This window comes from Garra rufa, chromosome 4 (genome assembly GCF_049309525.1).
Source record: "Garra rufa chromosome 4, GarRuf1.0, whole genome shotgun sequence".
NCBI classification, from domain to species: domain Eukaryota; kingdom Metazoa; phylum Chordata; class Actinopteri; order Cypriniformes; family Cyprinidae; genus Garra; species Garra rufa.
Window position 1 is genome coordinate 42,603,285 of NC_133364.1, and position 16,856 is coordinate 42,620,140.

The window sequence follows — 16,856 nt, forward strand, 5'->3', positions numbered from 1 at the left end:
GGCGAGTCAAGGTACTGATTTCTAAAAATCTTCATTAATAATTCATGATTACCCTTTACTTTAATTCTGCTTAGTTACTTTGGTCTTCATATTTCTCAAGTCTTTCAGTCAAGCAGAAGGATCCACTGATAAAAAGCTAGCCAGCAGTTTGGGTCAGCAGAAATCGGCAAGTTAATTTAAAACCTCTTTATCATTATTCTGAATTTTTGACTTTCTGAACATAAGAATACTGACAAGTTGTGTGTGAGTAGAGAGTGGGTTTTGTCAGAAGGAAAGGAGTGATTTATTAAGTTACTGTAGGACAGCTAGAGAAATTAACCTGTGCTAGTTTTTCTGATTTTGATATTCACTGATTTGTTTTTTGATATTCAGTCCCATCATGCTGCTTCTGTTTGCTCACCTGACTTGGACACAGAGAACAGCAGTGGTCCACATAAGCAAGTTGAGCCACAGCAGACAGACAAAGCAAGAACATCAGGAAATACAAAGGTACATGCAGCAGATATCTATTGATATAGCAATATCATGTGTAAAAGGAAATCAGAGCAGTGTTTATTATAATCTTTACTTTGAAATGGATCAAAGTAAAGATTAGGGCTGGGTTTTGTGACCAACTTGACGAATCGATTAGATTCTTATTTACATGGTTTTGATTCGATTGTGATTTGATTCAATATCGATTAGTTATCAATGTTTGATTTAAAATGCTAGTTTTCTAGCTAGTTTTTTCACTGGTGCTTAAAGTCTAAAACTTTTGCATACACCATGTGAGCAATCAGTTTTGAACAACACGCTTATTCTTCATAAATTAAAAGAACAATTAAATATTGTGGGGGTCTATGCAGTGAATACATTATAAAATGTATAAAATGAAATAATATAGTCTACAGAAAGCGAGCAACAAGAGCTCTTTAGCTGCAGCACGGATCGATGCGCAACGCTGCGAATCATTAGGCTGAATTCAATTAGTTTCAGTATTATTTCATTTAATCAGTTATTCACGTTTGTTTGTGACTAAGTAAGCAAGACATGGAAGTTACAGTAGGATGAAATATCTAATAAATATCTAATAAACAATTTACATTTATTTTGAAATTATATATTATAACACACATTTACAGATTTTCATTATGATAATGTAATTGCAACTTGTGTAGGTTTATGGATTAAAAATAAGAAGTGATCTTTTTTAATAAAACTAAAACTGAAACTAAACTATATAAAAACTAAATAGAAATGTGCTCACAAAATAAAAACTAAACGAAAACTAACAAAATGATTAATGAAAACTAAACTAAATTTTATAGAAAATTTCAAAACAATATTAAAATATAACAAATTTAAAAATGTGAAACTAATAACCTTGTATAATAAATTTTATCTATTAGGTTTGCATGATTTTGGAAAATGTTCATATTGCAATAATTGAGGTCAATATGCAATTATAATAAATATTAAATGGTATTGTGAGTCAACTTGATGGGTATTTAAGAAAAATGCACAGATTAGTAATAATGCTGAAATGTGTATTTGTAAAAGTAGAAATGCTTTCAAAATAATTTTTTTACATTTGCATTATGTAAACTTATTTTCTCAAAAGTATAGCTAAATTAAATAAAACATTAAATAAAAACATGCATATTTTTATGAAAATAACATATTTTAAACATTTTGTCCAAACAAACATTTACGCACGATGTAACATGTACTCTGTATAAATTCCTTTTTAAAAAGGAAACTGGATTTTTAGTTATTCGGATCACAAGTGGACAATGGAAACACCATACCCGTTATACCTGCCAGTTTAACCCGTCTCTTCTATCCACCTTCGACCACTTCTGACCACATCACCCACCATGGTGCTGATTATATTAACAGGAGGATCAATTGGAAATTGGACAAACTCAAAACATTTTTTTTAAATATAATATTTAATATTTTTTAAATTACAAACAATAAGACAAATACCATAGAAATACTAATTAAACACTCGTTTTTCAAATACAGTAGATTTAACATACATTTATGTGGCATCTTTTGTTGTCCTATTGACATTAATGACAGACAGGTATTTAATTAGGCTGCTGTCCCTTTAAAACCAAATGCATGGATGTATACTGACATATCTGTTTTTCTCTCACCTATTTATGTGAGAAACTGTGTGCAAGCTAGGGGTGTGCGATACTGACAATTTTTTTTATATTCTTTATATTCGGTGTGGTCAGTTCATGCTAATAGAAATTTATCTTTTGCAATAAGTTAAAATGGGTTTTACCTTTTATAGGCATTTAAGCCTTTAAAAATATATATATTTTTTTCTAAAAGAGTCCTTTAATCTGTGAATTAGAATAATAAGAAATTTGGGCTGTTACCAAGAAAATTAAATCCTGCCTTAACTGTCTGCAATAGTAATTTTGTTCTATGACTAGCTTGGTTACATTTGATTACCTACTCATTCTGATCTCTCATTCGTAAAGAAAATTTTTAAATATGGAACAAAGTTTTTCAAAATAAGTCAGGACACTAAAAATAGAGCTCAAAAGTGGGACTGGCCTGGGGAAAATGGAGCGTCTGGTCACCCTAGTAAATGTGCAACTGTGAAATTCATGAACAACTTGAAACAATCCTCCGTCTTCCTCTAAAAACAAGCCTCTTTTCTGTGTGGGTTTTGTTTTGTTTTAAGTGGATCAACTCAGGGATTTCCCAAATCAATATTGTTTCAATAAATTGAAGATTGATTAAAGGTGCCATAGAATGTAAAACTGTGTTTACCTTGGCATAGTTAAATAATAACAGTTCAGAACATTGACATGACATACCATGAGTCTCAAACACCATCGTTTCCTCCTTATATAAATCTAGTGTTTGCAAAAGACCACGGAAAAATAGGTAAATTCCAACATATACCCGACTGTTACGAAACTTTCCCGGGATCGTTAATAGTTACGCCTCCAACATTTGCATCGCCCAATCATCACTAATGTCAGCACATCAGTAAAACAAGGCAAGCCACTGAAGGGACACGGTTAGCTTAATGCTAGCGCTAGCCTGTTACATTGCTATACATAGGATTTCACTTACCATATAAACAGATGTGTGCGCTGATGATGGTGAATGGTTTACAGATCTGAGCATCACTGACAAGCTTCTAAACTTGTGTGGTAAGTACTGTCGGATTCAAAACGGCAGATTCAACAAACCGCATATTAAAAGCGACTAGAGCTCCTAATTAAATATATATATATGTATCCATGTGTGAGCTATAGAGATGAGCAGCTCTGTGGAACATCCAATCAGAGCAGAGCTCATTAATATTCATGAAGCTTCCAAATAAGGCAATAACAGAGCGTTTCATTCTAGGGACAAATCCTAGGGTTGTAAATGGACCTGTAAAACCGTTTCTGGAGAATTTTTGCCCTTTCCTATGCCAAATAGCTTCTATGTAGATATCAGAGAACAATTTAATTTATTGTTTCAATGCATTCTATGGCACCTTTAAAATCAAAGAATCAGTATTTTTTTACCCAGCCCTAGTGTTTTTGTCTCTGGTTTTGTTTAATTGTCTTTATACCTGATTATACCTGAACTACTGTATGATTTACTTCTACGTCCATTGACAGTTGATTATTGTATTATTAATTTACATTATGTTTGCTTGATGCTTTTGTTTTAAGTGCTTATATTTTTATTCCAAATATTTTTCAAGCTTTCACAGTCATCTTCTGATGCATCCAAGTCTGATAAACCCTCTTCATCAGCACCCTGTGCCGTGTCCTCTTCTGTAGTGGCCTCATTACCCACATCATTGTCCTCTCCTGCACAGCCTTCATCGCCCTCACCTTCTTTTGGGCCACCCTCATCATCCTCATCCTCTCCTGCACAGCCTTCATCGCCCTCACCTTCTTTTGGGCCACCCTCATCATCCTCATCCTCTCCTGCACAGCCTTCATCGCCCTCACCTTCTTTTGGGCCACCCTCATCATCCTCATCCTCTCTTGCACAGCCTTCATCGCCCTCACCTTCTTTTGGGCCACCCTCATCATCCTCATCCTCTCCTGCACAGCCTTCATCGCCCTCACCTTCTTTTGGGCCACCCTCATCATCCTCATCCTCTCCTGCACAGCCTTCATCGCCCTCAGCTTGTGCCTCATCCACACCTCTGACACTCCCATTAAGGGAGGTGGGTAAATTATTAAAGTTAATCTTTGCACAAAGGCATGCTAATATAGATTTAATTTAGGCTTATTCTGGATTTGATTGCCTTCTTTAGTATGTTTAAACTTAAAAAATGATGTGCTGAATTATTGGGATGGTCTAGATGTATTGGGCTGGTTGTACTAAGCAGATTAAATAAAATTATTTATGATCTATATTTGTTTGTATTTCACGTCTTTCAGATGCACTCTTTAAGACCATCAAGAAAAAGGCAGGTATGTAACTCGTCATGCAACATGTCATATGCTCAAATGATTTTGCTTAATTATATGTGAAGTAGTCACAACATATTGCAACTTACAGGGATAGTTCACCCAAAATGAAAATTCTGTCCTTAGTTAATCATCCTCATGTCATCCCAAACCCGTAAGATCTTTGTTCATCTTCAGAACACGAATTAAGATATTTTGATGAAGTCTGAGAGTTTTCTGTCCCTGCGTAGACAGCAACGGTCCTACCATGGCCAAGGCACAGAAACATAGTAAGGACATCATTAAAATAGTCCTTGTGACATCAATGGTTCAACCTTAATTTTAGGAAGCTACAAGAATACGTTTTGTATATAAAGAAAACACAAATAACTACTTTATTCAATAATTCTTCTTCGTCGTGTCACCTTAGCGCCATTATGGAGAGTATCACAACGCATGCGTGTGGTGCTGCTGATGTAGAATAATGGCGCTAGGGTGATGCGAAGGAGTTTTTTTTTTTGGTAACACTTTCTATAAAGCCCCTATTTATAATACATTATGAGGGTACTTCTAAGACATTATAATAGGGCTGCAACTAACGATTATTTTGATAATCGATTAGCTGGCCGATTTTTTTTTTTTTTTTTTTTTTTTCGATTAATCGATTAGTTGGCTTAAAAATGTCCAATTATTTATTTATTTATTAAATCACACTATTCCACATTCTGAAAGCTATGAAAACACAGTGCTTAATGTACAACAATTCACCTGTCGTAATAAAGAGAAAAGACAAATATTTGAAGGAAAACACACTAACAAGCATAAAATACTGTGTTTCTGCTATTTATTCTGCCGTAGAGGTGTTTAGTGTCCCGGCAACAGCAGCAGCGAGCGCAAGTGCCTTCAGCTGAGTTCCACGTTCAAATTCACGCAGTAAGCTTAAAATGGCCGCAAAGCCCCAGCTAAAGCAATTACCATGAATATGGCGGGGAAAAAGTAAGGAGATATTCAAATTATTTATTAATAAACTAGTATCTTCTTTCTGAGTCTGAGTGTCTCTGAGTGTCACAAAGATGAAGTTGACGATCCTGACTCGCCATCTGTTCACTGGACGCGCTTTTAAAGCCTAAATATTTATGAATTAGGCCTATAGCTAATGAAAGAGTTTTGTTTTCGATTTAAATTATTTCGTTTTATAGTAGTGATGTAATAATTTAAAATAAATTTATTACTCTTACATTTATGAGTAAAAAAGTTTCACAGTGCGCTGGCACCTCCATGTAGAGACCTGCGCGGGACGGATTTTTCAGTCCCGCTCCCGCCCGCTCCCGCAAGATTGTGTCCCGCGCCCGCCAGCTCCCGCAGAAATATACGTTATCTCGTCCCGCTCCCGCCCGCGACATTCATGATTTGTCCCGCTCCCGCCCGCAAAAGCCCGCATAAAATTAATCTATATTGATTTTTTCTGTACATCGATTGAATTTACATGAAACAGTTCTGTAACATCTTGTAAGTTCCACTAAACCCCAGCATAAACGCTCTGGATAAAATATGTGTTATTTAGACTAAGCATCAACATTCACAAACCACTGTTATTCTTAACAAAAAAGCAAACATGAGCTATGCGTGCATCCACAGCAGAATGCAAACAAACAAGGCTCCTTTAAAGCTGACATCTCAGTATATACGCGATCTCATAAAGCTCTTATAACACAATGGATATTATGCACAATTAATCTTTCATACATGTTTACACTTTGAGTGTTGTAATTTGTAAGCACCCAATATTCAGCACTGTTCAATACTTTTGAGCAGTGAGTGGATTTTAACTTAAACACCACTGATTGGCGATGCGTTCCAGAAATCAGCAGATGGCAACATTGCTCACACTTCAAACAAGTTTTAAACCGAAACTGCCTATTCTTGCGCTTACTGATCATATTTATGTTGTTCTTGCTGCTTTTGTGCAATAGATGAATAACAATTTTTTGTTTTTAGATATTTTATGTTTAGATATTTCTATTTTGCGGGAGTCCCGCGAATCATTTTATTTTCCTGCATCCCGCACACACACGAGTCTCTACCCGCCCGCACCCGCACTCGCCCATCAAGTTTTGTCCCGCGCCGCACTCTGTTGCGTTGGGTCCCGCGGGATTGCAGGTCTCTACCTCCATGTCCTGCAAAGCTTTTACTCTCTGCACAAATGATTGGATATGCGCCTATTTGTACAAATTTATCTAGGTTAAACCATTAAACTAATATTGTGATATGCTTTACGTTTTTTTTTTTTTTATTATTATATTTAATTATATCTAAGGATTTTTATTTAAATCGCGACGGCTAAATTGATCTGTCTGCCGCTGGCCTCTTTGTCGTTATTTTAAAAAACAAAAACTTGAATTTCACAAATAAAACGTGTTCCAAATATGTGACCCTGGACCACAAAACCAGTCATAAGGTTACATTTTACAAAACTGAGATGTATACATCATATGAAAGCTCAATAAATAAGCTTTCTTTTGATGTATGGTTTGTTAGGATAGGACAATATTTGGCCGAGATACATCTATTTGAAAATCTGGAATCTGAGGATGCAAAAAAATCAAAATACTGAGAAAATCATCTTTAAAGTTGTCCAAATTAAGTTCTTAACAAGCATTTTACTAATCAAAAATTACATTTTGATACATTTACAGTAGGAATTTTACAAAAAATCTTTATGAAACATGATCTTTACTTTTCCTAATGATTTTTGGCATAAAAGAAAAATCAAAAATTTTGAACCATGCAATGTATTTTTTGGCTATTGCTACAAATATACCCCAGCGACTTAAGACTGGTTTTGTGGTCCAAGGTCACATATATTTTTAAATTAACTTTATAAACTAAAGAAACAAGAGATCTCGGCCAGTAATTCTGATGAGCTGTCGAGGTTGTTAGGAATTTTTACAACGAATGTTTGTTTAATAGCCTATTTAACACTTATTTAGGCTACTTTCTTATTTTAATGCATTATTTCGTTGATTTATTTTAGCGTTTTGTAGGCTGCTTGTTCACAGACGGAATTGCTTAACAGGCACGTTTGTGAATAATGTTTGAGCCTCATTTATTTATGTATAAAACACCGCACCACCGGCGGTAGTTGGTAAAAATCTGCCACCGTCACAGCCATACAGTTCCTACCCTTCATAAATACGCGCACTACATGTTGTATTTAAATCTAAATTTAACATTCAGCGACTGACATTTTGTTTTTGCGCTGACTGAGTATTAATTGTCTCCCTGTCTGTGTTCTGTGTTCCGGCTGTCTGACACGCTCATTCAGTAAAGATTTAAACTTAACACAGACTGCCAGAATGGAATTTTATGCATAAATGGAAATGTTTGTGTGAATTTGTGACATTTACAGATAAGGATATGAGCGTAAACTGAAAGTTTTCATGCTGAGGATGCAAACGGATCTGTCAAAACACCTCACAGGGCAAGCCATTACGCTATTAGCTTCAAGTTTAAAATAAAGAATTATCATGTTTTGGGCAGCTTGGATCACGTAACTCTCCTGCAGCATCTCAGTCTGTTCACATTAAAACTGTTCTTATGAATACTCATGAGATGATATAGAATATAAGTTTTTTTTTAATATATAATGCATTATAAATGAATTAAAATGCCTTAAGAATACAGTTATAATGTATTATAAATACAGGCTTCATAGAAAGTGTTACTGTTTTTTTTTTTGCACACAAAAAATATTCTTGTAGCTTCACAGAATTAAGGTTAAACCATTAATGTCACATAGACATCATGCGTTTCTGTGCCTTGGCCATGGTAGGACTCTTGCCTTCTATGGAGGGTGAGATAACTTTGGGATCAAAAATATCTTGCATCTTCCTCAAAATGTCTTAATTTGTGTTCTGAAGAGGAACGAAGGTCTTACGGGTCTGGGACAAAATGAAAGTGAGTAAATGATGACAGAATTTTTATTTTAGGGTGGACTCTAACCATTTAAAGGGTTACTCCAGCCCAAAATAAACATTTTGTCATTAATCACTAAGCCCCATGGAATAGAAATTAAGATATTTGAATGCTTTCTGACAGCTCTCTGACCCATGTATGTTGTACTGTGTCAGCCACAACATGCCAAATACATTGTTTTCACTCAAATCAAAGCTTAAATTAACGTATAAAATGTATCTGTGTGTTGTGTCTGACAGAAAACAATGTTCGCTGTTTGCATTCAGGTGATATTCATCAAAATGGCACTAGGGTGATGCGGAGGAGATGGATTGTTGAATAAAGTAGCTTTTTTTTCTGTGCATGCAATATTATTCTTGTAGCTTTATAGAATTTAGCTTGAACCGCTGATGTCACATGGATTATTTTATCCATCTCCTTGCTGTGTTTCTGGATGTTGATCATGTTAATTACATTGCTGTCTATGAGAGGGTCAAAGAGCTGTCAGAATGCATCAAAAATATCTTCATTTGTGTTCAGAAAACGATCAAAGATTTTGGAACGGGTTTGGACATGGGGCTAAGTGATTAACAACAACATTTTCATTTTGGGGTGGAGTAACCCTTCAATATAATAGTAACATTTTGTACTACATGTTAATTCTCTCATTCAGTATTCAGAAAGTGGCAACAGCGAGACAGACTACAGCGATGTTGACTACATACCCAAAATCAGCTCCGATGGATCAGATGGTAGTTCTTCTGGACATGACATAGCTGAAAGCAGCTCAGATGATTCACATGCTTGTGCTTCTAGAAAGCTCTTTTCAAAAGCCGAAGTTAAAGAGAAAGGTTGTTCGTCGGGTAAATGTATAACAGCACCATCACCAAAAAGAATGAGATGCCAAACTGATGAGACAGATACCGTGCCTGGTGATAGGACTTTTATTCAATCAGTGCAATCTTCAAGGCAGAAAGGCAAGATATACAACAAGAAGCAGTATTGCCTCTACTGCAGTAAGCCATACTCAAAAATGGCAAGACACCTCGAGTTTGTCCATTGCAATGAAGTAGAAGTCGCAAAGGCTGTAGCATTTCCAAAAAATTCCAAAGAACGACGAGTGCAGTTAAACCTCCTTAGAAAACGGGGTAACTTTGCCCACAACACTGATGTGGTGAGACAGGGACATGGGGAGATGGTTGCCTGCTACCGTCCAAAAAAGAAGAAAGGGGCCAAAGAATTTATTCACTGCATCTACTGCCAAGGCCTTTACAACAAACGCAGCCTCTGGAAACATATGAAAAATTGTCCATTGAAACCAAAAGATGATGAATCTCAGGGCAGAAAGAGAGTTAGATCTCTGTGCGCTCTGAAAACACCAGTCGGCTTAGAGGTGAGCAAAAGTTTCAAGAAAATACTCTCCGTAATGAATTATGATGCGGTTTCCCGTGTAGTTCATTCTGATATATGCATCATGCAACTGGGCGAACACATGTTCAACAGGATGGGGTCTGATGTAACCAAACATGACTACATAAGACAAAAGATGAGAGAAGTTGGCAGATTGCTTCTTGAAGCAAGAAAGATTACCCCATTGAGATCAATGGCTGACTTCATCATACCAGCAAACTTTAAGCATGTCATATCAGCTGTTAAAGTTGTAGCTGGATACGATGAAGAGAAGAACTCATACGGCATTCCTTCTTTAGCTCTCAAACTTGGCCATTCAGTAAACAAAATCAGTAGCATTGTCGAGAGCAACGCCATGATGTACGGTGATCATGAGCGTGCCGAGTGCGCACGAGACTTCAGAAAAATACATCAGGCTAGATGGAATGAATACATTTCTGCTGGTGCAATTACTACACTGAAAGAAGCCAAGTGGAATGCACCACAGATCATTCCTTTCACTCAAGATGTCAAAGTCCTGCATAATCATCTGGAGAAGAAACACGATAAGTTGCTCAGTAAGCTAAGAAATTGCCCAAGTTCTGCAGACAGCTACGCTGCTCTTGCCAAGGTCACATTGTCTCAAGTGATCCTGTTTAACAGACGAAGAGAAGGTGAGGTATCGCGGATGCTTCTGTCAGCTTTTAAAAGCAGAGATTCTTCCGAGCTACATGAAGATATTGCCATCTGTCTCTCTGAATTTGAGAAAAAGCTGTGTATGCACTTCACCAGAGTTGAGATCCGTGGTAAACGAGGGAGAAAGGTCCCTGTGCTCCTCAAGCCTGCTATGGTTTCTGCCATGGAGCTGCTCGCTGAAACACGTGAGGCTTGTGGCGTTCCAACTGAGAATCCCTTTATGTTTGCCAGACCTGGAGCAATGTCAGCCTACAGAGGAGGAGAATGCATCAGCAGAGCTGCTCGTGAATGTGGCATAAAGAATCCTCAATCACTATCATCAACTAAGCTGAGAAAACACATAGCAACCATGTCGAAGATTCTCAACCTGAATGAAAACGAAGCAGACCAACTTGCTGACTTTTTGGGTCACGATATCAGAATTCACAGACAATACTACCGATTACCAGAGGGCACGCTGCAGCTCGCCAAAATGAGCAAGGTCCTGATGGCAATGGAAAAGGGAACATTGACTGAATTCAAAGGAAAGAAACTTGACGAAATAGAAATCGACCCAAATGGTATGAGCATACTTAAAAACATTTTTGTGTGTCTGTGCTGTACGTACTTACAAATCTATGTCTGCTGTAGTTGACATTGAAAGTAGATCAAAAAATGGTTGTTGTTTTTAGTTGTTTTGTGTGGTTTTAGGACTTTGATGAAAGGTTTTGACTCACTTCATATGAGGGGCTGTATAGGTCGTAATTATTGAAAAGCCTTCTACATACACTAGTGAAAACATTGATAAACCTTCATGAAATTCATTTAAATGAATGTCCCTATGGTTGATCAAGGTTTTCACTAGTGTTTGTGTGAGGTTTTCAGTAATGCACATGAATGAATTTCACTAAGGTTTATCAATGTTTTTCCACTTCACTAGTGTTTGTAAGAGGCTTTTCAATAATAACTGTAAAGCTCTTCATAACTTCAAATGTCGACTACTATATGTTAAAATTATTGTCAATGTATTTTCAGAGCAACTTGAGACACAAGGTGATGAAATGTCAAGCGAAGATGAGGAGGAGCCCAGAGACTTGCCTAAAACAACACCAGCAGAGAAAGACCATCCATCTTTTTGCCAGATGCAGTGTCCATCAAAGGAACAAGGTAAGAAAATCCTTAGGCCTTAATTAGCATTAAAATTACTTTAAATCATCTTTCAAATGTCTTATACACTGAAACAAAAACTTTGCCATGTCATAAGGCCAAAGGTACATGTCAAATAATTTGACCTGAACAGAGAAATTAAGGCAACAATATTGGAAAAATTAGGATTTTTAATTAATATTTGTTAAGCATTATGCAAAAAAATAAAGTGTGTTGCTTTCCAACTGTACACAAACAGCTACAGTTGTGTTCATAAGTTCACAATCCCCTAGCAGAATATGCAAGATATAATTTTAAATAAAAACCAAGAGGGATCAAGAAAATTGCATGCTATTTTTAATTTAGTACTGTCCTGATTCAGTTTTGCTAATAATGTGCTAGTTAAAGGGCTAAACGCTGCTAAATGCAGCTAAAGGCAGCTTAAGTACACAGAGCATGGCTGATAATTTTACAGAAGAGAGGGGTGGGGTCAGCGGAGCTTATTTGCATTTAAAGGAACATGCTACAGAATGGCCTGATTTCTGCAGTGTTTTTTACACTACCATTGAGAAAAAAAATAAAAATTGGCACCTATTGACCCCTTTAAATGTATTTCATCAAATTTCGTGCCTTAGATTAATGACTGTTTGTGTGTTATAATAGTTGTTCATGAGTCCTGAGTTGGTCCAGAGCAACCTGCTGTTCATTATTTGGTTTTCCAGCACCTTCTGTGTATCTGACCCCCTTCCAAAGGTGAATGTATGATTTTGAGATCCACCTTTCACACTGAGGACAACTGACTTGTATTAAAAAAAGGTGAAAACATGTACTGATGCTCCAGAAGGAGCAACAGTGCATTAAGAGCAAGAGGGTGTAAATATTAATGTGTAAATTTTCTTCTTTAAAAAAATAAATAAAATAACAGAGCTTTACTGTTAAAATAAATACATAGAAGAAAAATTATATTCAGTTAAATAAAAGTTTTAATAATAACTGTAGTTTTTTTTCTACAATTAAGTGGTGACTCTTGTTGTAATATTTATTTTTTATCATATATATTGTTTTATGTAAATTATTGAAATGTGAATATATAAACACCTACATTATACTGTACAAAGTAAAACAAGACTAATATTTTTCTGTTACATGTTAAACATACTTTTATTTTGACAGGTTGCCGTGAAGTTTCAGTGTGTATACAGTATGATATGAATGATGCTAGTTTCACTAATGAAACGGTAAAATTGACAAAAAGTGACACTCACAGAAGCTTTGGAGATGTATTTATTGGAGTTTATCTGTTCATGTGAGATGTTAAGGCCAAAAATTAGCGGGAGCGTCACGTGTGCTTCAGTATGCGTGTAGTGAAAAAAAAACATGTCTCCACCATTCATACAAACAGAGGCAAACGGAACACGCAGGATTCATATTGAAAAGGACTTTTTGCATTTCAGTTTTCACAGACACTAGTCCATATCGCGATTTGAATTAAGTGACAGACCAACTTTTGATTTCTTAATCCAAAAATCGACTTCCGAATTCCGCAGCATTCCGCGCTATAGTAATTCCTGTTTTTGTAATGGAGTTCGCGATCCAGTCCGTGCTTTCGAGGAGGTGAAATTGTAAACGCGTGACCATGTAGAGACAAAAATTACATGCCGTTGTGTAAATAAGATAAATAACATAAGGCTATTAAGTTTGTTTAAAACAACAAGGACCTGTTCTGTAGGAAAGATAACCTTAACTTCTATTGTGATCTGGCGCTATATAGAAAATAAAATTAACTTGACGTTAAAGGGGGGCTGGGCGGGCCACCGCCCTAAAATAATGACAGGGGAAACACTGACTACGGTCTGACTACGGTCAGAGTTATGATATCCAAAATTATGATATCCTCTTTTATTTACAATTTCCTCGCTCGCTGCGGCACTCATTTTCTGCTTATGAACAGCAGGAATCCAGCAGACCAGCACTAGACAACGATATGGCGCAACCAAACGTGATACTGTTACATGATTGGCTGTTAACGTGTCAATACCTATGTTGCTAGGTTACCAGAGAGCCAGTGCCTTTGTTAATGCAACCAAACTTGCTTCGCAACCTCTGTTTTCTTCCCAACGAAGAATAAAGAATCAAACGTTTTATCGAACATATTTTTTATTGATATCGATCACGTGTCCATCGCGATATATATCGTTATCGTTGTATCGCCCAGCCCTAGTTCAATACATACTGATTTTCCAATTCCAAAAGTTTCCACCCCTGGCTCTTGTTTCCACCAAGCGATACAGGTCAGTACAGTACAGTACGGTATGATTCGGGACCTAACACCCTGACCAAGTTTACTTGATAGGCGTTGGTGTAGCCTATGCCGGAAAGTTGCAATCAACGATAAATCACAACTCTGCCTCTTTTTGTTAAATGTCAGTTTTAATGAACAAATATTGTCATAAGTATCAGTACAAAGTATAAGAGGATTATAAAAGGAGAAATAAAGACAAAAGCAAAAAATTGTCAAATGTATGCTACAAAGTCAGCACTGTACTACGGTGAAGTTCAAAATAACTATAGAAAGTGCTCAGCCAAAATGATATGGCCAGAACAAAATAATAGATTTAGAGACTACGAATGCCTGTTTAATATACTAAAAATTAATTGTATCTCATGTTTAATCACTATAGAGACATCAAAATACAATTTGCTTTTTCACAATTTCTGACAATGGAAATGGACATAATTACACTCTGTACTGTACTGAACTATATCACTTGGTGGAAACAAGCCAAAAGTCCTACAGTCACCTTTGGAAAAAGGTCAAATAGGCAGAAGATGCTGGAAAACCAAATAATGAACACCAGGTTGCTTTGTACCAACAAGGGATTCATGAACAACTATCACAAAACATAAAAACAGTCAATGATCTTTGAGGGAATGACACAACATTAGGATTCAAGTGAATGTGGTCATTTTTATTAATTCAGTTATTTTTTTTTTCTTGTGGAGAATGCATAAACATCTGTTATGTGAAATTCAAGTCCGTACTTCTTGATCCTTATTGTGTTATTGTTAAAATTATTAATATTTTGCATACTCTGCAATGATTTCTAACATATATTAAACTTTTGACACAAGATTCAGCCTATAACAAAATATATATACTTGCTTCATTAAATTGACTGGTAAGATTTCTTGGTGGCTGGTATATTACTAAGATGCTTCATGTAAGTAAGTAGTTTATAAACCTTTATAATAGTTTATATAGTTTATAAACACAATTTAGCTATTGTTACTGTGAAAGTTGCATTAAAACTCTTAAACCTGTTTCCAGAATTATAATATACATATCTACATTAGGCAACTGACTTAAGTAATTAATGTATTTATTTTGTAGATTCTTCAAGTCTTTCGAAGCGTAAATGGGACAACACAGAGGTGCAGGCTGTAGAGCGAAATATGATAACCTTTATCCAGACATGCAAAGTTCCCGGTAAGAAAGACTGTGAGAGTTGCATAAAAGCTGAACCAGCACTGAAGAACCGAACGTGGACCGGTGTAAAAAATTATGTCCGAAACAGGATAACTTCTCTCAAAAAAAAGGGTGGTCTTTAGGGGTGTATTTGTAAAGGGGAGGGAGGGAGGAGGGAAAGTAAAGCGGAATAAAAAGGTTGGAGGGAATGGAAAGGAAGGAAAAGTGAATGTAAAGGGGAAGAAAGATGGAGACATGAATGTAAAGGGGAAGAAAGATGGAGACATGAATGTAAAGGAGAAGAAAGATGGAGACATGAATGTAAAGGGGAAGAAAGATGGAGATGCGAATGTAAATGGGAAGAAAGATGGAGACGCGAATGTAAATGGGAAGAAAGATGGAGACGTGAATGTAAAGGAGAAGAAAGATGGAGACGTGAATGTAAATGGGAAGAAAGATGGAGACGCGAATGTAAATGGGAAGAAAGATGGAGGAGCGAATGTAAAGGGGAAGAAAGATGGAGACGTGAATGTAAATGGGAAGAAAGATGGAGGCGCGAATGTAAAGGGGAAGAAAGATGGAGACGTGAATGTAAATGGGAAGAAAGATGGAGGCGCGAATGTAAAGGGGAAGAAAGATGGAGAAGTGAATGTAAATGGGAAGAAAGATGGAGACGTGAATGTAAATGGGAAGAAAGATGGAGACGTGAATGTAAATGGGAAGAAAGATGGAGAAGTGAATGTAAATGGGAAGAAAGATGGAGAAGTGAATGTAAATGGGAAGAAAGATGGAGACGTGAATGTAAATGGGAAGAAAGATGGAGGCGTGAATGTAAAGGGGAAGAAAGATGGAGAAGTGAATGTAAATGGGAAGAAGGAATGAGAAGTGAATCTAAAGGGGAAGAAAGATTGAGACGTGAATGTAAATGGGAAGAAAGATGGAGACGCGAATGTAAATGGGAAGAAAGATGGAGACGCGAATGTAAAGGGGAAGAAAGATGGAGACGCGAATGTAAAGGGGAAGAAAGATGGAGACGTGAATGTGAATGGGAAGAAAGATGGAGACGTGAATGTAAAGGAGAAGAAACATGGAGACGTGAATGTAAAGGAGAAGAAAGATGGAGAAGTGAATGTAAATGGGAAGAATGAATGAGAAGTGAATCTAAAGGGGAAGAAAGATGGAGACGCGAATGTAAAGGGGAAGAAAGATGGAGACGCGAATGTAAAGGAGAAGAAAGATGGAGACGTGAATGTAAAGGAGAAGAAACATGGAGACGTGAATGTAAAGGAGAAGAAAGATGGAGATGTGAATGTAAAGGAGAAGAAAGATGGAGATGTGAATGTAAAGGGGAAGAAAGATGGAGACGTGAATGTAAATGGGAAGAAAGATGGAGACGTGAATGTAAATGGGAAGAAAGATGGAGACGTGAATGTAAATGGGAAGAAAGATGGAGAAGTGAATGTAAATGGGAAGAAAGATGGAGAAGTGAATGTAAATGGGAAGAAAGATGGAGACGTGAATGTAAATGGGAAGAAAGATGGAGGCGTGAATGTAAAGGGGAAGAAAGATGGAGAAGTGAATGTAAATGGGAAGAAGGAATGAGAAGTGAATCTAAAGGGGAAGAAAGATTGAGACGTGAATGTAAATGGGAAGAAAGATGGAGACGCGAATGTAAATGGGAAGAAAGATGGAGACGCGAATGTAAAGGGGAAGAAAGATGGAGACGCGAATGTAAAGGGGAAGAAAGATGGAGACGTGAATGTGAATGGGAAGAAAGATGGAGACGTGAATGTAAAGGAGAAGAAACATGGAGACGTGAA

At 36.6% G+C, this 16,856-nt stretch overlaps 1 protein-coding gene across 1 annotated transcript; it reads left to right on the plus strand.

Annotated features, from left to right (window-relative positions):
• The first annotated feature begins 377 nt into the window (after positions 1–377).
• Positions 378–15,189, plus strand: LOC141334051 (uncharacterized). The gene is made up of 6 exons (XM_073839205.1): positions 378–489; positions 3,707–4,180; positions 4,398–4,430; positions 9,034–11,005; positions 11,460–11,591; positions 14,962–15,189. Exons 3-6 carry the CDS (start codon positions 4,398–4,400, stop codon positions 15,177–15,179), a joined length of 2,355 nt encoding a protein of 784 aa, XP_073695306.1. The 5' UTR covers positions 378–489; positions 3,707–4,180; the 3' UTR covers positions 15,180–15,189.
• The last annotated feature ends 1,667 nt before the right edge of the window (positions 15,190–16,856 follow it).